Source organism: Typopeltis vanoorti, chromosome 9 (genome assembly GCF_054136105.1).
Source record: "Typopeltis vanoorti isolate ZY-2024b chromosome 9, IOZ_Tvanoo_1.0, whole genome shotgun sequence".
Taxonomy (NCBI): Eukaryota; Metazoa; Arthropoda; class Arachnida; order Uropygi; family Thelyphonidae; genus Typopeltis; species Typopeltis vanoorti.
The window spans coordinates 106703555-106730616 of NC_143557.1; the positions used below are offsets into that span (position 1 = coordinate 106703555).

General features: G+C 34.2%; 1 protein-coding gene and 1 pseudogene across 1 annotated transcript in view; both read right to left on the reverse strand.

Moving 5' to 3' along the window:
* Positions 1-3863: 3863 nt before the first annotated feature.
* LOC150103386 (pancreatic lipase-related protein 2-like) overlaps positions 3864-27062 on the reverse strand; it is a 33421-nt gene continuing 10222 nt past the window's right edge. Inside the window, exons 3-8 of the mRNA XM_090398460.1 lie at positions 23225-23371; positions 19999-20104; positions 17324-17440; positions 14950-15069; positions 11342-11593; positions 3864-3901 (exon numbers count right to left, since the gene is read on the reverse strand). Coding sequence (XP_090254586.1) covers positions 3864-3901; positions 11342-11593; positions 14950-15069; positions 17324-17440; positions 19999-20104; positions 23225-23371 — 780 coding nt within the window. The remainder of the gene's footprint in view (positions 3902-11341; positions 11594-14949; positions 15070-17323; positions 17441-19998; positions 20105-23224; positions 23372-27062) is intronic.
* LOC150103387 (U4 spliceosomal RNA) lies at positions 14312-14429 on the reverse strand (annotated as a pseudogene).

Genomic DNA, 27062 nt, shown 5'->3' on the forward strand with positions numbered 1-27062 from the left:
CGTTTATGGATATTATTTTTCGCTGTCATTGTTAAAAATGTGAGAAGTACTTCTTGACATTTCTCTCAAAGTATAGATAATTTCTAGATTTTACTTTTACTGAAACGAATGCACTTGTCTATATGACAAGTGCACTAGTTTCTCACACAATTTAAATAAGATATTTTCCTAGCATTCGGTACGGTATCTTAATGGGCTACAGACATCTTCACGTAAGCTAAACACACAAATTTTAATTGTGTTTACGCAATCAATATTAATTTCTTAATCTGTTAATATTATTCTGCTTAATTAAGGTTTATTATGCTGATTTTAACATCAAATGTAATAATAATAATAATAATAATAATAATGTACATATTTCTTATGGAATTCTGTTGTAAATGAAAACAATTTCAAATTTAAAAAAAAATTATTATTATTAAAAAAATTTATATTTTCTTTTATTATTTCTTTTATAATCAATTCTTTATTGTAAGGGAAGCGACACTCCCATGGACCCCTAGCTGCATCTATCCTCTCCTTCTACTTTGAAGAAGATCCACTTACTTTCATCTTTCCTATAAGGCCTTATCAGCTAACTCTTCTTATTTTATGACCCTTATGCTATTAAAGTACTCGAGGGCCATGGGGTCTTTTCATTTCTGACTTCATAACTATGCCCTCTCTATAAACGTTACTATAATTCTTCTATAATCTACTCTTTCCCCCTTCAATGTACCCTATTCCTCCTATAGGTTTAAATTCGGAAGAAGGCTAGTTCAGAAACCTTAAGGTAGCAGCCCTACCACTGAACTATCCCATCGTCAGGCTAGTCCCCTGACATGGAGAACATAATTCTAATAGTAAGCTGACAGAAAATGATAATCGGATTGAATCTATGGGAAACGACCCTGGAATGGAAAAGGTAAAACAAAAATGGAAATGACAAAATATAATACATAGCAAACTGGAATGTAAGAGGAATAGCATATAAAGAAATAGAATTAGACCAATTATTAAATGAAAGAAATTTTAAAATAGCAGTAATCACTGAAACAAAAAAGAAATTAAAAGGAACCATGAGAACTGAAATTTCAATGTGATATACAGTGGAGTTGACAGAGAACAAAGAGCACAAGCAGGAGTTATGATTTAGATTCATAACTTCCTTTCAAAACAGTTAAAACATTATAAATTATGGAATGAAAGAATAATAGAAACTAGAATAAAAATAGATAGAGGGTATGTAACAATAATTGGTTTATATGCCCCAGAAGAAGGAAGAGAACAGGATAATATTGATTTTTATAATCAGCTGCAAAACATATATAATAAAATATAAATAAAAATGATTACGTAATTTTAGCAGGAGACTTAATTGCAAGAATTTGAAACACGAAAATTAATAATAATATAGGGATACATGGAGAACATACCCTAAACAGGAATGGTAAAACATTTATTGACTTTGTAGTTTATAATAACCTAAATATAATGAATTCCTTCTATAAACATAAAGACATACATAAATATACTTGGGCAGCAAGAGGATGGAAATCAATATTAGATTACTTTATATTAAATGAAAAGACATCAAAATTTTCACTAGATGTTAGAGTTCACAGAGGATATGAAATAAGCAGTGACCATTTCCTTGTTAAAATAAAATTAAGATTACCACTTAAATGGCTACAAGTAAGAAGAACAGAAAGAAAAATTGAAACATTTGTTTATAAAACTAGACTAATGAATGACCCTTATGCTATTAGAGTACTAATTTTGAAACACTTATCATTGTACACAAATGTACAATGGCTATATGAACAAAGAAATAACCAATATCTAGATAAAATAAAATAAAATGAAGAAATAGAAATAGAATGACTTAATATAAAAACGATACTAAATGCAGCAGCAAATGAAAGCTTAAAAAAGATCAAAAAATTTAATAAAAGGAAAAAACTGAAGATTTGGGATGATACAATGAAAGAAATAATCAAAAAGAAAAAAGAAGCCTATCACAAATGGTTAAGCAGTAAAAGATTAGAAAATGAAATAGAATATAAAAGAATAAGAGTCGTAGCTAAAAGAGAAGTCAGAAAAAGACATAGAGAATCATGGAACAAATTTGTTTCTAATTTAGAACATGATTTATATAAAATAAGACCCAATGTATATAAAATTTTGAAACACTTAAATGCAGATATCAAATAAAACATAGAATTAAGCACTGAATTTAAATTAGAAAATTTTCTAAATTACTACACAGATTTGTGGACAGACATATATTTTAAAAAAGACAACTGGCAAACAATTAACAAAAATGAAAAGGAAATAAATAAAGAAGAATTACAAATCAGCCTGAAAGAAACAAGAAACGAAAAATCACCTGGAGAAGATAAGCTAGGTTCAGAACTATATAAATACGCAGGAACAAGATTCAAAGAAAGACTCTTATTATTTTTAAATAAAATTTATTCAACTGGTATCCTCCCCAACAGAATGGTAAAAAGCAATTGTGATTCCTATCTTTAAAGAAGGTAATAGAGATGACGCTAAAAACTATAGAGGTGTCAGTATACTAAATTCCTGTTACAAAATATATAGAAGAATCTTAAATAGAAAACTAATGAAATATTCCGAAAACTTTATTTTAGAAGTACAGAATGGATTTAGAAAAGGACGAACATGTATAGACCCACCTTTTGCCTAAAATTAATAATAGAGGAAAGAAGAGTATACAATTTAGAAACACATATTGCATTTATTGACTTTGAAAAAGCATCTGACAAAGTTAAAAGAAACATATTATTTAACATATTAAAAGAAAGACAAATACCAAATAATATCCTAAAAGCTATCACAAGTATATATGAAAATAATCAAATACAAATAAGATTAAATCACGAGCTATCATATACGAGAGAGATAAACCAAGGGGTCCGACAGGGATGTCCTCTCTCAGCAACTCTTTTTAATATCTACTTAAACGAAATAATAATAAAATGGAATAAAAATTTACATCAAGGAATTAAACTTTCTCCTACAGTAAACTTAAACACTCTCCTCTTTGCCGACGACCAAATAATAATTACAAATTCTGAAGATAACTTACAGACAGCTATTTCAGATCTAAATGAGATAGCCAAAGATTATGGTATGATAATATCAACAGAAAATTCAAAAACTATGGCCTTTAAAGGACAAGATTCAGTAAGAACTAAAATAGTAATAGATAACAAGATCTTAGAACAGGTGAATTCATTTAACTACCTAGGATGTATGATCACATATGAAAGTGAAAAAGATATAAACGTAAAAATTGCAAAATATTGAAAAATAAGAGGTGTAATTAACTCTAAATTTAAACCAAACCTAGTTCAAAAACAAACCAGGCTAAAAGTATACAATACATTAACACTACCGGTCTTAATGTATGGAAGCGAAATCTGGACAATAAAACAAAAAGACAAAAAAGATTAACAACATCAGAAATGAAGTTTATGAGAAAAACTGCAAAGTATACCCTATTTGATCACAAAAGAAATGAAGAAATTATGAAATAATTAAACCAGGAAACCAGTAATAGAAAAAATTAAAAAAATATAAACATAAATGGATGGAACACGTTCAAAGAATAAAAACAGAAAGATTACCAAAACAAGCCTTAAAGTACAAGCCATTAGGAAAAGGAAAACCAGGACGTCTTCTTAAACGGTTCAACGATGACTTCTAAGGCCGGAACAGGCCATGCTAGGCCTGTTCCGGCCTTAGAAGTCATAAATCCTAAATCCTTGATACGCATGATGATGATTATTATTAAAAAAAGTATTATTATTATTATTATTATTTAAAAAATATTATGTACGTGCAAGTATCTGTTATGCACAATTGTGTTCAATTAATGTACGTAATTTATCTGAAAAATAATTAAATGTTAAAAATAATAATAATGATTAAATAATAATAATAATGTATTTGCGTAAAATACAAAATTACTCTAAACGTTTTCTGATCACTTTTAATCAATGTGATTAAATCACGAAAAATGTTCATTTAACGAAAAATTCATATATGCAAATAAATTTAATAGTTTGTATATTTACGTTATATGTTACTTATCTCTCTCATCTCATCTCATCCGATTGGTAACGGGTTGAGTCCACTAAGAAGAAATGTTCTCCACTTATCGCGATCTTTAGCCATCTCAATCATGACTCTATAGCTTGGTAGATGTGAATGTTCTTTCAGCAACTTTATCCAAGTACTTCTTGGTCTGCCTCTAGGTCTTTTATTCCGATATATCCATTCAGAGCTAAATATGGGAGGAGTCTATGAGGGGCCATTCTCTGAATATGACCAAACCATCTCAGTTGATGCTTAATGATTGTGTATATTATATTATCTGGGAAGTCTAAATCTGTTCTGACTTGATCATCAGTCTTGTGTTGATCCAGTGGGTGTTATTTATTTTTCTGAGGCATTTCATTTCAAATGCTTGAAGTTTCTTGATTGGTTGTTGGGTTAATCTCCAGGCTTCTGAAGCATAAGTAGCCGTTGGGATAATAATTGTTTTATATAATTTTAATTTTAAACTGGTTGAGATTTTTTTATTTTTCCATATTTTGTTTAGTTTATTCATGTTGGTCCAACCTAGGTTTAGCCTGTGGTTTACTGTTTCCATATTGTTGAAGTTACTAGAACAAATTAATAAACATATTTATTAATTTGTTCCAGCAGGCTATTTTCAAGATTTATAGAAATATTTTCTTCTTCTCTACCTATCTTCATTATTTTTGTTTTATGGAGATTTATTTTCATACCATAAGTTTTACAAGAGTTATTTAAAATATTAATAGTTTTTTCTAGCTTTGGTTTAGAATCTGCTAAAATAATGATATTTTCCGCGTATTTTATGTGATTAATGTTGGTACCATTGATTTTTACACCTGGTGCATCGGCTATGGTTTTACAGACTTCTTCTAGGAGAGAGGGCATCCCTGCATTACGCCTTTCTCGACTCTGAAATTCTCGGTTTTAATGTTGTTTGTTTTAACAAAAGCTTTTGTTAAAACATTTTGTTACTTATAGAGTAGTCTAATATTTTGTATGTAGAAGTTTCGTTTATAATTCAGTGTAGCGAAAATTGTTTAATTTGTAATACTCTTAATGTTAAGTTAAAAGTTCTTTATTGATTTCCTTATAAATGCAACTCCAAATAATAGCATCTTCAGATCTGCATGTTACTGAAAAGAAACAGATCCTTCATGTTTCTTTCAGTGGTATCTGAAATAGAAAAATTTTATTTTCATTTTCAACATTATAAATAATGAGAAACATTATTTTTTATATACTATTTTATTACCAAACATTAAAAACAGAATGTTTTAATTACTTATATTATTTGTATTCATTTTATTCTATATAATATAGTGTAATCAATAATAATAAATAAAAATTTTATAAAATTTTAAACATTTTTTAATTTTACAAAAAAAATATAACTTTTTAAAAGAAGCTTATTTAAATTATAAATATTTATATTACTTATTAATATCTGTCTAACAGTAATATGTTATGAATAAATATTTGATATATCTGATGGGCTCAAATTTTATAGGAATGAAGGCTTAAAAATCTAATTTTTTGCTTTCGGTATTTCACCTTAAGTTTTTTTTTTTTCAACAATTCATATTCATATTTCTGAATCGCATGATAGAGGAGGATAGCTAGCTCGCATTAATTTATAACATTTAAGCTTTAATTGTTATGTCGGTGTTCTTTTATTATTTTTTTTTCACGTTGAGGAAAGCTTTCGTCCGAACAATGGACTGGAAATGGCTGATGATGATGATAATGCAACCTAAATAATTACATTGTGTCACCTGCTCTATTATTTTGTTTTCGCTTATTTTTATATGTACTTCGTAAACTAATTTTCTAAAGTCATCTTCATTATCATGTAATATAATCTGATCATCTTCACACAGAATTCTATGCATAAGCAACTGGATACCTCGTTTTATTGTTTCCATATTTTTTTTTCATAATTTGATCTATATACACTTGGGGGGGGGGGGGGCGGTTCAGTACATTATGACTGCTTGAGCCCATCTTGGCATTCACTCCACTAGACCAGGGAAGGCGTCCTGAGATACTTTGAACCAATTGGACAGAACAACAGCCCGGAGGTCAGCGAGGCACTGGCATCGACCACGTGGAACGCAGAATCTGTCGGTAGATGCCAGTGCCTCGCTGACCTCCTGGACGTTGTTCTGTCCAATTGGTTCAAAGTATCTCAGGACGCCATCCCACAAATCTTCAGTGCTATTCAGATCAGTAGCAATGGAGTGTGTGTGGGGGGGGGGGGGGGGTTCACACGAAATGCATAGTGTGTCTTCCATTCTCACAATGCTAGGCTTGTGGTATGGTCTTGCTGGAAGAGTCTAGGTCCATCGAATCACATTGCCGTCATGTGAATGACAGCACCCAGTGATATCCATGAGAACAATCCTTATACCAGGATATTTCCATCACCGTCCTGGTTTCGGCCAATCGCGTAGTCTGTTGGACAGAAACAAGCTTGGTAATAATGATGTTTTGGCCTATGGGGGGGGGGGGGTTCTTGACTGGTGGCAAATTGCATCCGCGTCAGACACCTGCATTAATTTCAATTTTTTCTATTAATTTATTACTAATTGTAACTTTATTTTTACGTCTTTATATGAACTTTGTCTATCTTGTACTAAATGTAATATTCTTGTCTCCTTTTTTTCAATAATTTGTTTTAAGACATTTTATCTGCACATGGGCCTTCGTGTCTGAAACAGTTTATCGTCTCAGAACAGATTGTTTGCAATATTTCTAAGTCTGTTATTCAAATTTCTAGTTCTTTGAATCTAATTAATTCGATATCCGTACTGATTTTTTCACTACTTTTTCTATAAAAAACAAATTTGGATCATACCATAATTTTGTAATGTTTTATCATTGCGTCTCCTGAATTATATTGGTGTGTCTTTCTTCATTATTCAATTTCGTTAATTAATGTAGAATATTTTTTTGTATTCATTGTATCTTGTATTCATGTATCTTCTTCCATTTTATTAATAAATCTATTCTAAGGATCTTGGTGAGATTTCTTGACTATATTTTATCCCTAATTCCTTTATTATTATTTGTTTCTTATTTTATTTGTTTACTTTTTGAAGGAATGATCTGAAATTGTTTTTCTTTTATTGTATTATCTATACTTTTGTTCCAAATCTTAATACTTTTCTTTGTTAATATTTTATTTTTATTTCCAATTACTTCAGAATTTCTTAGAATAATTAATGAATTATTATTTCCTTTGTAAATATGTACATTTCTTACAGGCGGAGCCAGTTTATGACGAGTAATGACATAATGTCAATTACAGATATTTTACCACTATCTTTCCAAGTATAATTATTTATATATTTTATTTTATTAATTAATTTATTTATTTTGAAAAAGATATTTTTTTAAATTATTGAAAAGGCTAAAATCTAATAGTTATTTACTATTATTATGTATTTAATTTTTTCAATTTTTAACTACAACATTTGGAATTGGATTATTTTCCTCTTTAACACCCTTAGTCTCCCTTTATAAAAATATAATAACTATCACTGCATTTATTTAGCTGTTTTTGTAGGAATCAATCGACCGTGAGATGCGGTGATTGATTCATTCAATCCAATCCCTTGGAGGGTAATGGATGGCAATGCTGTAGCCAATGAAGTTCTAACTGAGGCTCGGCTATTGCTGTTACCCTCCTGCCATGATCAGAGCTTTAATTTAATAGCTCAATAACACCTTATCCCTACACCGTCCTCTACAGATAACGGGGAAGATGAAAAGCATTCTTGCTTCGCCCCTTTAAGCCAGTCCTTATAAGGACTAAGCTGTTTTTGTAAAGAGAAGTGTGGTCAATCGACCGTGAGATGCGGTGATTGATTTTATATGAGATGCCCATATAGGGTAATGGATGGCAATGCTGAACCAATGAAGTTTAACTGAGGTTCGGCTGTTGCTGTTATCCTGGGTTAATGAGTTCGCTCTCTTATGTTTTGTCCTAAGGGAGCACTTTGAGTCTCCGTGGAAGATGTTCTCCGGCACGGCCCGCTGAGGGGTACTAGCCGGTGAATTATCTTCCTCGGAATATGAGCGGTTCTGCTCAGTGGTCGGGGAGCCCGTCACTGAGTGGAACCAACGCTGAGATTAGGACGGTCTTTCGCCCACTATGGAGTGGCCTAGAGATCGTCCGTATTTTTGAGATTTCACCTTTGCTTACATAGTCGGTGATTGATTTTATGCGATGCCCATATACTGTAACGGATGGCAATGCTGAACCAATGAAGTTTAACTGAGGTTCGGCTGTTGCTGTTATTCTGGGTAAATGAGTTCGCTCTCTTAGGTTTTGCCCTAAGGGAGCACTTTGAGTCTCCGGGGAAAGTGTTCTCCGGCACTGCCCGCTGAGGGGTACTTGCCGGTGAATTATTTTCCTCGGAATATGAGCGGTTCTGCTCAGTGGTCGGGGAGCCCGTCACTGAGTGGAACCACCGCTGAGATTAGGACGGTCTTTCGCCCACTATGGAGTGGCCTAGAGATCGTCCGTATTTTTGAGATTTCACCTTTACTTACATAGTCGGTGACTGATTTTATATGAGATGCCCATATATAGGGTAACGGATGGCAATGCTGAACCAATGAAGTTTAACTGAGGTCAGCTGTTGCTGTTATCCTGGGTAAATGAGTTCGCTCTCTTAGGTTTTGTCCTAAGGGAGCAATTGAGTTACCGGGGAAAGTGTTCTCCGGCACGGCCCGCTGAGGGGTACTTGCCGGTGAATTATTTTCTTCGGAATGAGCGGTTCTGCTCGGTGGTCGAGTTTCACTGAGTAGAACCAACGCGGAGATTTGGACGGTCTTACGCCCACGAATGAGTGGCCTAGAGATCGTCCGATATTTTTGAGATATCACCTTTACTTAAATATACGGTGATTGATTCATTCAATCCAATACCCTTGGAGGGTAATGGATGGCAATGCTGTAGCCAATGAAGTTCTAACTGAGGCTCGGCTATTGCTGTTACCCTCCTGCCATGATCAGAGCTTTAATAGCTCAATAACCCCTTATCCCTACACTGTCCTCTACAGATAACGGGGAAAATGAAAAGCATTCTTGCTTCGCCCCTTTAAGCCAGTCCTTATAAGGATAAGGAAGCTGTTTTTGTAGATCCTCATAAAACTGCTTAGATACTCTTCTGCCTTGTTTAGTTAACTTCTATGATTCAATCGTTTACAAAAATGTATTTTATTTTATTTTTTCCATTTATGTTCATTTAAAATGACCACTCCACTCAAAACTCGGATATGTTGGTCTACTCCCCCTATACATATTAAGCTTTCGAGGTAGAGAGATTTTTATTTGGTAAAGCACCCGAACTAGGAGGACCATGGCTGCCTTCTTTCTTCGTCTGATGTCTACCTCTTGATCTGTTCCGCTAGGGAGACCCTACAAGTAGCTTAGCTACCATTGGCATATTGCTGGGAGAAAATAGTGCATGCTAACCTCCTTAGCACTTCAGTTAAGATGTATATAATGCACATACCGCCAACTGAATTAGAAAGCTTTATGCAGATATACCAAAACGTCACTATGTAAAATACTTGGTCACGTTTCTCTGTCACCACGTGTTCTAGGCAACTATTTAAGAGTGTCGCGGGTCAATAATCGTCACAATGGAAAAAAAAACAAAGGATCTTCCGGAGTTCGATAAAGGGCTTATTGTGGGTGCCCCCTCTAGCTGGGGTCACAATTTTGAAAAAGCAGGAGTAACTGATTTCTCAAAAAGTGATATATCCCTGGTGTTTAATCAGTTGAAAAATAACCCACATTGCTTGTCTAAGATGCGTAACTGTGTGCCTAAGACAGTTCGTCAGGAATGAGATCGTCGTCGCCTAAAAAGGCGTGTACAGACAAGCACAACTTCCTGTGTGCAGTAATTGGCCGAAGCATTTAATAAAGTCTGTTCCTGACCCCCATATCTCACTGAATTGTGCTCAGGAATTGAAGAGGATCGGTATTGGCAGTCACATACCAATACGGAAATCACTGATTTCTGTGAAGAACTGAAGGTTCGTCTACAGTGGTGTCAGAACACTGTAACTGAACACCGGAAAAAAGTCATGCGGTTCGACGAGTCCCGCTACACGTTTCTGCACCGACGGTAGGCAGAGAGTTTGGCCGGAGCCTCATGAAGCGATGATCCCAGCTTGCCTTGTAAACACAACTCAATGGTCCGGAGGTGGTATTATTGTGTGGGACATGTTCTGTTGATACGGAACGGGTCCCCTGATATTGCCGGAAGGTGAAGTGTCTTTCAAGGAATATATGAATATTGTTGCTGAGCAAATCCATCCTGCAATGTTGACTTTTTAACCAGCAAATGAAGGTTATTTCATGAACGACAAGACTACAGTCCATCGCGCAAGAATTGTTTCAGCAGTGGATTAGAGTGCATGACAATGGCTTCCATCATCTTTCCTGGCCACTACAAAGACTGGATCTGAATCCCATTAAGTATGTATGGGACATGTTAGAAAAACAGATCCAGGAGCAAAGTCCTTTTCCGTCATATCTTAACCAGTTGAAGGACTTTCTGGTGAATTCTTGGTATGTTGTAGACGTAGATTAAATCTAAAACCCTTGTGGAATGTATGCCAAACGGGAATGTGCTGTAATTTTTGCTGAAATAAGTTCAATATGGTATCAAATAAAAGTTTATAATTCAGTAGCCAATATGTGGACAAAAAAATCACAGTAAAGGGAGGTTGTAAGGAAGAAATTACAAAAACAAATTCAACTTGATTTGGTAGTCTTTGGAAAACACCGTGAAGCACTCAAAGGAAACATCCCAATCTCCTTAATAGAAACATATTTTTTGGCAAATGAAGTGAAACTTGACTTTGACTTTAAAAAAAAAAGTGACAAAAAAATTCAAGATTACTCAGAGGAAAATGGAAAGATCATTACTCTGTATTGCCATTCTAGATAGAAAGCGCAATACTTGGGCTAGAGCTAAGACTACTATGAGAGACATTATGAGGCCATTAAAAGATCCAAATGGCAATGGGCAGGTTATATTGCAAGACGAAAGACTCAAAAATGGACAAAGGTCATATCAGAATGGTATCCCAGAGATTGAAGGGGAGCTACAGAAGAGCAAAAAGACGTGTGTGTGTGTGTGTGGTGAAAAATGTTTATCAAAACATTGACTCGGTATAGAAAAATTATACAGCACATTCATTAGAAAAACTCTAATAATATAACTTACTACAATAGGGTGATGAACCAGTGGTAGGAATAAAAAATCGCAGCTTCTGAGGTTGGAAGTTTGATATTTCCCTAAAATCTCTAGAAAGAAATCCTGAAAATCGCCATTTCAATTTATTATGACATTGTCCAGCCTTCAGCTTCTCATAGCTGCTGCATAGAAAAGCATTGAAGTAACACTGGTGATTGTTGATAGATGCCGTAAAAACATCAACAGCCCTCATGTGTGGGCACCATAATATTTGACTGAATCCTAAATAAAAAAGCAAACATATTTTATATAAAATATTCATTTAAATTAAAAGGTATGTTTATTTAAAATCCAAATAAATAGAACAACTTGAAAATAAAATATATATTTAACTAATATCATTTTTAGTTCAGATAATTGTGATTATTTTGATAAAGTTATAAATCCCAGAATGTAATTGTTAGTGAAATTAAAAATTAAATAATAAAATTATAAAAATTAAAATTTAAAATTAAATAAGAAATTTACAAAAAAAAATTAAAATTGCAATGAACATTAAATTGAATTTCGTTGAATACAAAAAAATTAAAATGAAAGATAATACTTGTATTTATACTCTTAAATTTCACACGCAAAATTTATAAACCTTTACGAGCAAAATTTAAAAAATTTTATTTTACAAATAAATATAAAACTGAATTTTGAATAAAAATTGATATCAATGTTGAAATAATTATTAAAAATTAAAATAAATATAGAAATTAAAATATTACTATTAAATTGTATATATAGGGATGTCAAAGCTATGTAGCACTTGGTTTTTTTTTCTATAATAATCTTATGAGAGTGGCAAATGCTTTGAGTTGAATCACCATTTACAAGATTCTTATAAGTCAGAGCACTGGATTTACAAAAATTAGAACAATTCGCCAGCGTAAACAAGTGTACTACTTCTAAATATATAATCTCTGTTAATTTACAAGCTCTGTATGCTTGCTGGAACAAAAATATACTGGGCAGTATTATTCATGTACATTATCCCCTCCGCCTCTTGACCACTGACAAAACAGTATTTCAACGCAATTTATTTTAGCCATATGGAGGATGTAGGACAAATAGCATCCCAGACTGTTCTGATACAATTTTTTCCTCACAATGGGAATAGGTGGTAGTGGTGGTGTTTTCCTTCAGTCGTTTCCAACCCTAGGTGACTTTGTAGCCATTGCTCACAAAGTGTTCCTGGTGAGATTTTTTACAGGATAGTTCACTATTGCTTTCCCCAACTCCCCACAGTTTTATCCAGGCTTGGGACCGGCATTTGACTGGGACGTATTCATGACTGTAATCCATGTGTGCTCACTGAACCGGTTTGCCGGTTCTGGGGAACACAAAACCCGTTTCCTGGTGAAAAAAAAAAAATCCTACTTCCGTATGAAGCAGCTAATTCACATTTCGTCGAAAGAGATTAGATCAAGATTCTTCATGTCAGTAACGGGAATCGAACTTCGTCTATACTGACTGAGCTACGGAGGCTCACAATGGCATAGTTATTGTCATGCAATTAATAAAGCGACTTGTGAAAGCTGACTCACCTCTGAATACGCTTCGCATTGGTGACTTCACCCTTTCTAGTGGCATTTCACGTAATGTGTACTATTTTCCGTAGTACTCCTTTCGATAATGTTCTAGGATTGGTCAATATGAATCTCAAAACAATTCCCCTACTGAAGAGCATGTTTTACAAAGTTCTATGCAGGAGACATCTTTCCATTTCAAAACTTCGCTATTTGCTTTATTCGCGTTTCGTTGTCGTGGGCACTGCGTTTCAGGAAGATGTAGCTGCCTTTTGAACCAATGATTATTAGTAAATTACGTCTTTCTAAATAGGACTTTGGTGGAGGAATGTGAGGAATGGACCAGCTAACTCAGATTCAACTAAACAGTGACTGGTAGTTTAAACTATTGTGGATAACTTTAGTGGAGAAAAACCATTATTAATACATCCATTTGTTACTTCGTCGACAGTTACACTTCTGCGGTTGTGCACAAATTTCGTGTTTCAATGTTCTCACTAGCTGATAATCGTTAATATACTCTTCAATGCAGCAAAACCCTTTCTCTACTGTAAAGCGCAAATGCATGTAGTTAATGAAATACTGTATATATACAGTAGCTTCCGCCCCTTATCCGCGGGGGATACCTGAAATCGCGAATAATACCGAACCCTATATATTCTGTTTTTTCCTACACATCCATAAATTAGGCACAGTAAGAGATTAACAACAATAATTAATAATAAAATAGAACAATTATAACAACATACTGTAATAAAGTTATCTGAATGTAATGGAATCTTATCAACTTCAGCATGTGCGTAGTTTTCTCCACCTTTGCAACGAGTTACTCTGGTGTTAGACTACCTCTGGGATCAGTCGAATTGTCTATTACTAAAACAAATAGCCATACAGCTTCATTTCGGCTATCTACACATCGGTAAAAGTGGATATTAGATCCAACATTCAAAGCGAAATGTTTGTAGAAACTATGAAAGTTTCGTAAATTGACCTGAGAGCTTAGGAGAATACAATCATCGGCATCCCCAAGTTGCAATACCTACTTGACTTAAGTAGCTAAGGCCACTCAGGGATGCCGATGATTCTATTCTCGTAAGCTGTCAGGTCAACTTACGAAACATTCATAGTTTCTATAAACATTCGGCTTTGAAATAATGTTGAATCTAAAATCCACTTTGTCGATATAATTATAAATTATTTATTTCTTCCATTTGACCTTATGAATAAGTAAAGCTGTCTCTAAAAATTCGGACGATCCCTAGGTCATCCAATAGTGGGCGAAAGACCGTCCATCTCAGCGTTGGCTCCACTCAGTGATGGCCTTTCACCCACCACCACCACCACCGAGCAGAACTGCTCATATTCCAGAGAAAAGCATTCACCGACAAAGTCCCCTCACCGGGCCGTACCGGAAAACACTTTCCCCCCCCCGTAGACGCAAATTGCTCCCTTAAGGCAAAAACCTTAAGAGAGCGTACTCATATTAGCAATAGCCGAGCCTCAGTTAAACTTCATTGGCTACAGCATTGACAGACCGCTTTCAACACTCATGAGGTCTCATCACTGAGTGGATGTCTACCCACTTGACCACAATTTAGAAAACGAAAACGTGATGACTCAACGATGCATCTCGTGTTTCAGCCGATTAGTCAAATTTAAATATTTTATTTGAACTAATAATTATAAGGTGTTAAATTTATCCTTATACTTGCATTCAGTAGTAATATTCAACTAAAAATAAATTTTAAAATACCTTATAATTATTTTAATTCTATCTTTTTCTATAAAAATACTGCAAAAATTATTAAAAAGTAGCGAGCTTCAAGAGTTAATGCATTTTGGTAATAATTTCAACATGAACTCTGAGAAGTGTTTTTGCATATTTCTGACTCCTTACTGTACCTGATTTATTATTTTTTTTTATTTTCCTTTGCTGTTTCTTTTTGAGCTTTCTACCTATGCGTTCTATTATTCTACTTATATGGATATTAATAGGAGGGAAATCAGTTTATGGTTTCGATTAATTAGAAAACTTTTTCTATTAAGAAAAATATTTCATCTCACCATCAAAGATGGAAAAGCGTCCTAGGGCTTTAAATATGGATGCTAAACAACCAGGTTGATTAATTCCATCATTCAGAAAAAAATCCACATGTCCTGTTTGAGGAATGATTCCAGTAAGTCCTAAAAGGCAAAAAAAAAATATTTTAATTTTACTTTTATTTTGGTTCAAAATTAAACAAAAAAAATAAAAAAAAATCTTTGCATTAGGAATTTCAAATATTTGTTTATATCAGAAAACGCCCTCCATGAGAACTGAGAATTATTATTGTTACGTGATACCTCCATGGAATCCTAGGACTCATCACGAGTAGGCACTCTATACCACATATTCACAGACAGTGCAAATGCCACGCCATCTATCGCCTGCTAATAATCTTTTTGTCTGTTCATTGTGTATGTTCTCTGGCTTTGTAATTCGTCGTTAAAATTAACACCTTCGTTTGGCATTGCAACGAAATGAAATTAAAATAAATAATAAAATATTTAATTGAAAACTTATTAAAATGTAATACACTAACAAAATAAAGCATCAATTCAATTAGCGACGACAACCATATTGGAACACGCCATATTGAGACTGATAACATTTAATAAAATAAAAACATTTATTTGTCATTTTTTTTATTCTTATTTATTGTTTAACAGGACAAATGACAAACTGAATGGGACTTCAAAACAGCCTTAAAAATGGAACAATTCTCTCTCCAGAACCGGACGTATGATTATTATTACAAGACTGTTTAAATGTAAAAAATTCAAAATATAGAAAGTAAAACAAAAGGAGAATATCAATCATAATAATCGAAGATTTTTAAATAAAATACAATATATAAAATTCTGAAAGTGCTGAATTTGATTTTCTAATTACTTCCTAACGTGTTTCGGTAATGAATTATGATTAGTTAAATGAACTGACTATAAATATTTTATAGTGATTTATAACAAATTTTATTGAAATCGCATCTATTAATTATAGTTAATTAATATACTCATAAAGTATATTTAAATTTTTAAAAAAATAAGTTATATACTTTATTACTCTTTTCAAAAAATAGATACTTATTCATACACCTATTATAATTTTGAAGGCAGATATTATTTATAATCATGGAATGAGGATTAAGTGGGAAAGAGTTCATCACCCTTGTCTTGCAGGATGATGATAAATGGCATTACTGACTTATCCGGATAATCATCAATCTCCGTGTGGGTATAAATTAGCATATCCTGTAGAAACAAAATTATATGGTAACTACTTGTGGATATAGGTATAAATAAACAAACCGAGGGAAATAAATCAATATCCAGTGGGAAGAAGGAAGGATAGCATAAAAGTATCGGCGGAAAACTCAATTGGTAAATAACATACAACGTAAAAATGTTTTAAAGAAGAATGTAGTCCTTATAAGGACTGGCTTAAAGGGGCGAAGCAGAATGCTTTCATCTTCCCCGTTATCTGTAGAGAACAGTGTAGGGATAAGGTGTTATTGAGCTATTAAAGCTCTGATCATGGCAGGAGGGTAACAGCAATAGTCGAGCCTCAGTTAGAACTTCATTGGCTGCAGCATTGCCATCCATTACCCTCCAAGGGTATTAATCACCTCATCTCACGATCAAGACCCCAAGAAGAATGTAGTTCTTAAAAGAACTGAGCGATGGACTGAGTCCTTGACCCTTTATCCCGTCATCTGAATGAAGAAAATCTGTGTGGATGGGGTGGTAATAAGCTAATAGCTCGAGTCATGACTTGGTAACGGCAATACCCAAGCCTCAGTTAAACCTTCGTTGGCTACAGTATTTGTTACCCTGGAAGTCCTAAAAAGGACTTAGGTCGTCTCACGTCCCAACCATTTATTAAGAAGAATGTAGAACCTACGTATAAATAAATAAATAGACTATAAATAAAATCTATCTTCAAAATTATAATAGGTGTAGGAATAAATGTCTATTTTGTTTTAAAAAAGTAATAAAGTATATAATATTTTTTTATAATTTTAAAGAAAAGAAAAAAGAGGCGTTTGGATTAATAACTCAACTGATGTTCATGCTACTCAGAGATACAAAAAGAGCAGCAAGGGGAAAAAAATAAAAGAATCCGCAACAGAAAAGAAAAAAAATTATATGAACAGATTGAAGAAAAACAGAAACACTTTACAGTAAATAGAAAAAAATGTTCATGAAATTAAAAACCAAAAAGACAGGTCCACATATGAAAGCAACAATAACAATGGACAAATACTAACCACTAGAGATGAAATAACAAACGGGTGGAGAGAATACTTTCACAAACTCCTAGTAGCAGAACTCATTAAATATGGTAGAAATGAATTATCCACTCATTTACATAAACTGGTAATATTATTATATATCTTACCAATCAGATGCAAAGCTCCTGCCCACGTATAAATTGTGTCCACATAATCTGCATCTGATGGATCTAATTTTACACTATCAGGCATATCCTTAAAGTAAGGTAACGCTGGATCAAGCCCTAGGAGGGGGGGGGGGGAATAAATAAATAGTTCATTATTTTTTCAACTTTCGCTCAAACATATCTCATAAGTTTCAAAATATTTTAAAAATATCAGAGAAGTTAGAAAGCATAAGAATTAATATAACTTTACTTATATTAATTCTTATGCTTTATATAAGTAAATATATAAGTTTTTATATAAGTAAATATATATAAGAGTGCATATATATATTTTTACTCAGTTGGAATATTATGAAAAAACTTTAATGACCGATACCGAGAGATAAAAAGATGACATGATATATTTGAAAAGATACTACTAGTACACTAGTTTCGTTGAATTCATCAACATCTTCAGGTATCACAATCAAAGAAGTATATAAAGAATTACAGAGACTTAAAATTGTAATAACAGAACAAGTACAAAAAGAGAGTAGCGTGTTTGAAAACAAAATGCGAGCTTGGGTTCCAAACAAACGTATACTACTCGCTGTCGCGAGTGCGCCAATACTGAACAGAGGCGACGTGTGCGTCAGAGAGATTGAAATTCAGGCTGTTGTTGGTATGAGAGGAATCTAGAGAAATTTCCCTAAATTCGACAATTTTTCTCTCGAGTTCATTATAGCACACATGTTAGAAGTTTTTGAGTCCAGTTTACAATGTGTTGGCGGCCATCGTCTGAGTTAGCTGAAAAGAGAACGTAGCTAGAGAGAGCGCTGTATCTAGTCCTGTTATAGGAGATATCTCTACAGTGTTCTACCAAACGTAGAAGGATGGATTTTGCAGTCTGGCCATAGTATGGCTTTCCACAATCACATAAAATCTTGTACACTCCTGGAAACTGAGTTGGAAGATGTTTCTCTTTAGGTTTGCTAAGTATTGAACGAAGCTTTGGAAGCGTAGTGAAGCAAGTTCTGAAGTTAAACTTATTGAGAATCTTTGCCAGTTTTGGTGAAATAGAGCTGATGTAAGGCAAAGAAATGAAGGTTCTTGGGATTCTCAAGACGTTTAACTTCAAAACTTGCTTCACTACGCTTCCTGAAGGTTTGGATATCTGAAGATATTGTGTTCTCTTATTAATCTGAATAAACATTGCCTCTTATTTTTTGATAACTTTTCAATTTTCATTCAAGATTATTGTTTCCTTCTTGAGTTGACTTTCAGGTCTAGCTTATCCTGGCATAAATATATCTCGTCCAGAGCCCCTTGGCCTCTAAAACGTTGGCCGCCTTTTTTTCCTTAAAACTCTACCTCTTACACTATAAATCTTAAATTTGACTCACTTTAGAACATTGTTTTAAAGTGAGTCCATTTAGGACTCACTTTAAAACAATGAATCCATTTAGGACAGTGCACCCAAAATCTCCCTAAGAATTTTTAATGGTATACAGGAGACTATCCGTTTAATACATGATCCCCCCCCTCCTCTGTCAGGAGATCCTTCCTTAACTCACTTAAAGCACTCTTATAGGCACTCGGTTTCTTCATTTTATTTTTTTTCTGTAATTTCTTTTGTACTGCTCCACAGAACTGGCCACTCATTCCTCTACTTTCATGTAATTATGTAAGAACACTAACAACCAATGGTCAGGATCCTTACTTGGAATCCAAACATATCGACCCACCTTCTCATCTTCTCCCTTCATCTACCTCCGTTCTTTGGAACAGAAGTCGGTGAAATGAAGGAAGATGAACAACATCCTCCAAAGATTTATTTTCCAATGAATATTCCATCGGGGTTTCAAGAAATTAGTTAATAGGTTCCTTCTTTCTCTTTAACAACTTGTCCACACATATACCACAGCTATGTTAAAGTTTTTGTGGCCTTTTGTGTATTGAATAAATATAAAATAAAATAATAATATAGAAAATAACATTATTTGAGATTATCATATGTTGGATAATTCGGGATACTAAGCAAGAAAGCTATTAAGATGGAATTATCTCTCCTTGACCAAAGAGAGTAGGTAGAGCTCTCCCTCTTTGAGCCGTAGCAACCACTTAGAAATTCAAAGGTACTGGATCAACACTCTTAGACATCACCAAAAACAGATCCTATGGCTTGATGATTTTTGAGATATGGGGGAATTAATGTGGCAGACAACTGCCGCCATCTTCTAAAGGCAATCTCTTTTTTAGCATGAGCCTCATGGCCGTTTTTGCTGAAGTGGAAAATTAAAATATTTATTTACCAAGACAGTAAGACTATAAGCCTTGTTTTCCTATACTAAAGATGAACTAATTCAGTAACTGACTGAAAATATGTCTGGAACAAATTTCTGTAGTCGTTAACTGCAACTAAGTTTATAATGATCATTCCTCTGATGGTCTAGTATTATGGTTCAAAATGATGTCACCACAAATCTATACTCTCATCAGTTTTAATTGTAATTTAGATAAAATGAAAATACATTTGTAAATTACTCTCTTCAAATTACACAACAAAGTAAAATGAGAACTAATAAAAGAAGCATTGTTTTAAAGAAAGCTGATATTTTAATACACTGGAAGAAGGCGAAGTCTTATACAGTCTGACATTGCTATATACCAAACAATAAGCTTTGTTTTTTTTTTACCTGTAATTCTTCTGGGTTTATGGAGCATATGACCTGCGATACCACACGCTTGAGCTCCCAGACTGTGGCCAATGAGGTGAACGTGTTTTAGTGAAAGTCCTAAATACTTCAAAACAGTATAAAGTTTATAATTGACAGTGATAAAACTATTAAGATGTTTGTCTTATGGTATATATGTTTCAAGAAAAGTTAAGCAGTAATATCTATCATTTCAAAATTAACCTAATTTCCATAATATATTATTATATTTTATTAATTAAAATAGTTTATTATTAGCTATTGGGGAAGATGAAAAGCATTCATACTTCGCCCCTTTAAGCCAGTCCTTATAAGGACTATAAGGACTTGAAAGTGTTAACTTGAAATGAATATGAGATGAAAAGTCTGGCAGGGTAATGGATGGCAATGTTGTAGCCAATGAAGTTCTAACTGAGGCTCGGCTATTGCTGTTACCTTCCTGCCATGATCAGAGCTTTAATAGCTCAATAATACCCTATCCCTACACTGTCCTCTACATATAACGGGGAAGATGAAAAGCATTCTTGCTTCGCCCCTTTAAGCCAGTCTTTATAAGGATAAGGAAATGAATATAATATGTTCCTAATTTTACTGTCTCCATAAATGCTTAACATTAAAAAGGCGATGTGAAATAAAAAAAAGAAAGTGACTATGCAGTAATTTTAATTTTAATTTTTTAATTCAAACGCAATGCATAGTTGTGCACAATTCATTTTTCTTTCTTTATTTATTTTTTGTTTCGAGCACGCTTCCCAAATTACATTTTTAAAAGCTATATTTTAAATTTAGTACATATTAAAGTACAATCTTCGTTTGAGTTTATTTTAATATTACTAGTCACCTTTTACTTTTATTTTTCGAAAAGGAAAAAGTTAACATTACTTAGTTTTACATATTATTTATAAAACAAAATACCACATTGTAAGTCAGTTCTCGACTTACGACGTGTTTTAGTTTCTACAGTCCCTTTTTAAACCAATCACTATATTAATCACGTAGTGACTGATATAGTATCAGATATAGTAATCAAATATAAAACATAAAATTAAAAACTTAAAAACATCTTTAGGCTGTTTCTGCATAGTGATTTTCTTTTTCCATTTCACATCACCTTTTCCTTGTTAAGCATTTATGGAGATAATAAAAATTCTGTCTAATCTTCTAAATCCTTTCATTTAAAATCTATTTCCTCAAACAATAGTACTTATTGCCTTATTAAGAGAGGAAAATCTCTCGTCATTTTTTTCACCGTAAACTTTTTGGTCAGGAGATCAGCTTCTTCTTGTTTTTCTGGTAGTTTTCTCTTCTTCTTCAACTTTTTGTGCTAATAGCTCTATAAAGTATTCCTTTGAGAGCTCTTCTTCTTCTTCCAGAGCTACCAACAAACTTTCTACATCTTCATTGTCAACCTCTACAACTCTTTAGGTAGCAGCATTGTTTTATCACCAATCTCTTGTAAAAATGTGTCATTGTCCATTACTGTAATATTTCTTATCATTTTTGTATTTATTTTATATCTTATGCTTCTGATAGTCTTATAGTTATGTTTATTGAGCTTGTAAATTTGTTTATTAAAATTAAATTTAAGTTATTTTTATTAGGTTACTTGATACATGATATTAAAAATTTTCTCTTTATAAGAAATATACAGTCTCAAGAAATTTCAACTGCTAACTCGTCTTTAATAATCTCAAAAACTGTACCTTTGTACGTCATCGGTTTTGCTTTCATTCTCCTTAACAACTAGCTTATTTCAGAGTAAGTGCTTATTGTTTCTTTGCTGAAGTAGCCATTATTTATTAGTTTATTTTAAATATAAATTAAAAAACTGTGAGAGAAAAGTCATCATATATATATATATATATATATATATATATATATATATATATATATATATATATATATATATATATATATATATATATATATATATATATATATATATATATATATGATGTCATCATATATATATACATACAAATATATATTATGATATTAGTATGTATTATGATATGGGGGGTTATGATACTAATATCATAACCCCCCCTTTTTTTGTAGGAACTGTTCCTGTTTGGTACATGATATTAAAGATTTCCCATAATCTATGATGAAAACATTTTATTGCACATATAAATACGACTGTGAACTCTTTACCACATCCAGGTCCTCGGTGTTTTCCATTTTTAATTATTTAAGAACAATTTCTTAGATTTAAATTTTAAATCTCCTCTCATCTTCCTTTTACCCTCTTTTGCCTTGCGGTGTCGAGGGTTTATCGATCATCGGACCTCAAACCGTTCACAGGATAAGGTGGTCATCCCTACGCCCCAACGAATCTTTATGTCCCGTAAGTTTGCCTGGTTTGTAGGATGAAAACCCCCAGAATAAACTGGGGGAAAATCCTACTGTCCACGCCCAAGACCGGCTAACTTGGCTATGGGCGAGGAAGATCCTTAAGCTCCTCACGTCACCGACGGGAATCGAAAATTAATAATAATAATGTTGTACATTGAATTTAATGGCTATAGAAGAAGGTTCAAAGAAGCTTCCGAAATGACACAATATTCAACATATTGCTATAAAAATCAAGATCTTATTCTAAACCACAGTGGTCAGAATATAAAAAAAAAAATAAGAAAAATAAATTTCTGTCAAACTAGGTTATGGCAGACATTGCACTGCACAACACACACACACACACAGATTATTTTCCTTACTTATTTTCCTCGTCAACTAACTTCTTTATAAATATTTGTTGCATTCTTCTGTAATGTTCCTTGGTGCTTTATTGGTAAAGTCACTTCATATTTTCTGAATACTTGTTGTCGTTCTATGTTGCTATTCCACTCGTGAAATGCTATAAACCTCTCATAAAATCAATACCGTGTCAGTAAGGGTTACATAATCAGGGTAACTGTATGGGAATGGAACCACCATCCTATCGGGTTGGTTGCAAGGCAAGGGCATTGTCCTCTGGTTCACTAGATATACCTGGATGTCTAGTTTAGGATTTATATGTTTTACTTCCTGGTTTTGAAAGTATTGTATGCAAAATAATACCGATTATATAAATGTATTTTATTTTTTGTTTTTATTTGTCATATTAAAAGTAAAAACAGGGTATTCTAAGTAGATAGGACACTATATATCAATCTATTTAATTAAACTATAAGAGCAAGCATTTTGGAGGGGAAACTATTATACTTACAGTGAGATATGTGATAAGTTCTGCGATCATCATCCCTATAACCATGCAGTTCGCTGAACTTTTTGGGAGAGGAGCTTTATTAGATAGTGACCAGTCAGTGATTATTACATTATAATCATCATGCTTCAGTAGTTCATTTTTCATATCCTATAATTTAGCAATATTTTAGCAATTAATCTCTTTAAATTTAATAAAAAAATCCTATAACTATACTAAGATATTCATTTATAAATATAATGACTGAATATCAGGTCTCTCTAAGGCGTTTATTGTACGCCTTAAAGTCTATGTACTGTAAATGCTCTCCACTGATATCCAACGTAGGGATAATCGGAGGCGACACAGGTAACTTTCGAAAAAAATATTTCTTCAGTTATCCATGCATTATTTCCAATGCAAGTAGAAGATGTGGAAATAAAGCGCCGTCTCAAAGAGCATCAATCACAGCTGTCCTAACTTCTTTTATTCGTTCAGATAAACCTTGAAAGAAAAAACCATATGGGCTTGGCCTAATTTTAGGTTTGTAAGTAATTCAAACAAACTTATATAGCTAACTCTGATGTCGAAATTATGTTCTCGTAAGCTCTCAATAAAATTTTCATTCTAACTATAATTATCATAATGAATAAATAAAAGAAACACACGTATTAACCACAGCGAAAATTTAAAATTAAATAATTTTCACCGTGGTTAATACGTGTGTTTCTTTTAATATGATCTCATCACAGGTTTCGTTATTTAAAAAAATAAAATAAAATAAAAAAATCATGATGAATATATAATACTCTTGTCAATAATTATTTTTATCACAATAAAACTTTCCAAGTTCATTTTAGCATTTAGTATTTTTGTTTTTTATCTCAAGATACATCATTTTTGCATTGCAAATAGATATGTCAACATCCTTATAAGGACTGGCTTAAAGGGGGGCAAAGCAAGAATGTTTTTCATCTCCCCCGTTATCTGTAGAGGACAGTGTACGGATAAGGTGTTATCGAGCTATTAAAGCTCTGATCATGGCAAGAGGGTAACAGCAATAGCCGAGCCTCAGTTAGAACTTCATTAGCTACAGCATTGCCATCCATTACCCTCCAAGGGTATTAATCGCTGATGTTTAAGTAAAGCCGAACTCTAAAAATTCGGACGATTTCTAGACCACTCCATAGTGGCCGAAAGACCGTTCATATCTCAGCGTTGGTTCCACTCAGTGACGGGCTCCCCCACCACCGAGCAGAACCGCTCATATTCCGAAGAAAAGCATTCAACGACAAAGCCCCTCACCGGGTCATGCTGGAAAAAAAAAACTTTCCCCAGAGACTCAAATTGCTCCCTTAAGGCAAAAAACTTAAGAGAGAGAACTCAAACTCTCGAATCTCTGCGCCCCAGAGGGTAACAGCAACAGCCGAGCCTCAAGTAAACTTCATTGGTACAGGATTGCCATCCATTATCCTCCAAGGGATTAATCACCGCATCTCACGGTCGATTGTTGAACTCATCTCCATTATGTCAACATGCAGGATGCAGGACGCAGGACATATATGAAGAGAGTGAAGCTTGACGCAGAGGGTGAAGCTTGACGCTTTTCATATTCCCTGTTGTCTGTTTCGGGAGCAGTGATGGGAGAGATTTGTGAGCTAATTTAGCTCTCCCTGAGTGGGCAGAAGTGGTTATCCGTCGTTGAGTGTTAGGATGGCTTTCGGTTTTTTATGTTTCCAGTGGTCATTACCGTCATAGTATCCGGCTTGCTGTATTAGTTGGTTTGGATGCGTAGATGTCTTCAGAAAGAATTTTTCTGCTTGGGAGCGTAGTAGTGGAGAGATGTAGGGGATATTTATGCCCCGGTGGATCTGGGAGTTCCTGATGAACCGCGGGGCGTCCAGTATCATTCGCAGGCATTTGTTCTGTAGTCTTTGTAGTTTGAGGATGTTTGTCTTGGAGGTATGGCTCCAGACTGGGGAAGCGTATATAACTGTGGAACGAATAATCACTGTCTTGTACAGTAGAATTTTGTTTCTTGAGCTTAGTTTGCTGTGTCTGTTGATCAACGGGTATAGCTGGGCGATAACTTTTGAAGCTTTGGTGCATGTGCTCTTGATGTGGCTATTGAAGCAAAATCGCTTATCAAGAATTATTCCGAGGTATTTTGCTTCAGTTTTCCATGGAATTTTGGAGTTAAACAGGGTGATGTCTCCTCAGGAGGATGGTCGTCTTCTTGTGAAGAGTATCGTTTTTCTTTTCTGGGGGTTTAATTGTTCGCCAGTCTTTAAACCATTTTTCTAGATTCAGGATGGTGTGTTGTAGTTTTTTGGTAACGAGTTATGGTTGGCGAGATCTGGCTAGAATAGCCGTGTGATCTGCATAAAGGGCGAGGGTGGATGTGAGAGGATTTTGAGGGATGTCTGCCATATAGATGTTGAACAGGATCGAGGCTAGCAGTGATCCTTGAGGAACTCCAGCGAGGATTTTCCGTTGGGTAGAGACTATTTCATTGATTTTGACTTGCATCCTCCTGTTGGAGAGGTATGATTTGATCAGGTGTATCATATTTAATGGAAGGTTAGCGATGATCAGTTTGTAGAGGAGGCCTTGGTGCCGGATCTTATCGAAGGCCTTTGAGATATCTAGGAAGACGGCTCCAGTGTGTTGATTCCAATTAAATCCTGTGGCGATGTATTCTACCAATCTATGGATCTGTTGGGTGGTGCTGTGATTTTGACGGAAGCCAAATTGTTCTTGTGGAATGATATTTAGTTGGTTGACATGATCTTGGAGTCTGATGAGGATGATTTTCTTAACTATTTTCCCAAAGTTGGATAGCAGGCTGATGAGATGGTAATTTTCAGGTAGGTGTGGGTCTTTTCCTGGTTTGTGAATTGGGATGATGTCAGCTATTTTCCATGACTGGAGGAAGTGTTGCCATTTGAGGATGGAGTTTATGATGTTTGCCAGATGTGCTATGGCTTTGCGCGGTAATGCCTTGATGACTTGGTTAGTGATGCCGTCAGGACCTGGGGATTTTTTGATCTTGAGATAGTTGATGATGCCGATTATTTCGGTAGGTGATGTAGGCATTATAGGGCTTGGATTGACATCGGGACGATTTAATATGAACCTGACTTTACGATGGATCTTGTATACATGGCTGATGTTTAGGTTCTCATATGCAGGACTGCATTGTTTCTCTAGGTTTCTTGCTATGGCTTCGGCTTTGTCAGCATCTGTGTATGCAAGGCGCTGTTCTGCTTGCAGAGGGGGGGGGGGGGATTTGCGCTTGTTCCAGAGGTTTTTTAGGAATTTCCATATGGAATGATCTGCTGTGGAGAAGGAGGTGAGCTTGTTGTCCCATTGTTGGTTCCTGTGGTTCTGGAGAGCTTCTAGGACAGATTTGTTTAATCTGTTGAGGACTGTTGTGTTGAGGAGCACGAGTGTTGTGATATCTTTTTTTTTGTCTGTTTTTTTCCCTTATTAAGTCCATGGTTTCTTCCGGGAGACGATTTTGTTTGTGGGTTATCGTGGATACTGTGACTGCTGTTATGGCTTTACTGATTTGATTGGCGAGGTTCTTTATTGCCGTGTCTATTTCTTCCTTGGCTTCTATATGGGGAATTGGACTAATGTGTTCTGGTAGCACTTTCCTAAGTTTCTCCCAGACAATTGAGGCTTGGGGGGAGGCGGGGTGACTGGTCTTTGTTCCCTAAGTGAAGTAGGATATGGTTGTGGTCTGATGATAATTCGTTCAATGCTTGAATGCTGTGCTGGGATTTTATGTTGTGTAGGATGGCGATGTCCAGGATGTCGGCTGTGCCAGTTGGGCTGAGATGAATTTGTTCAGTGGGTC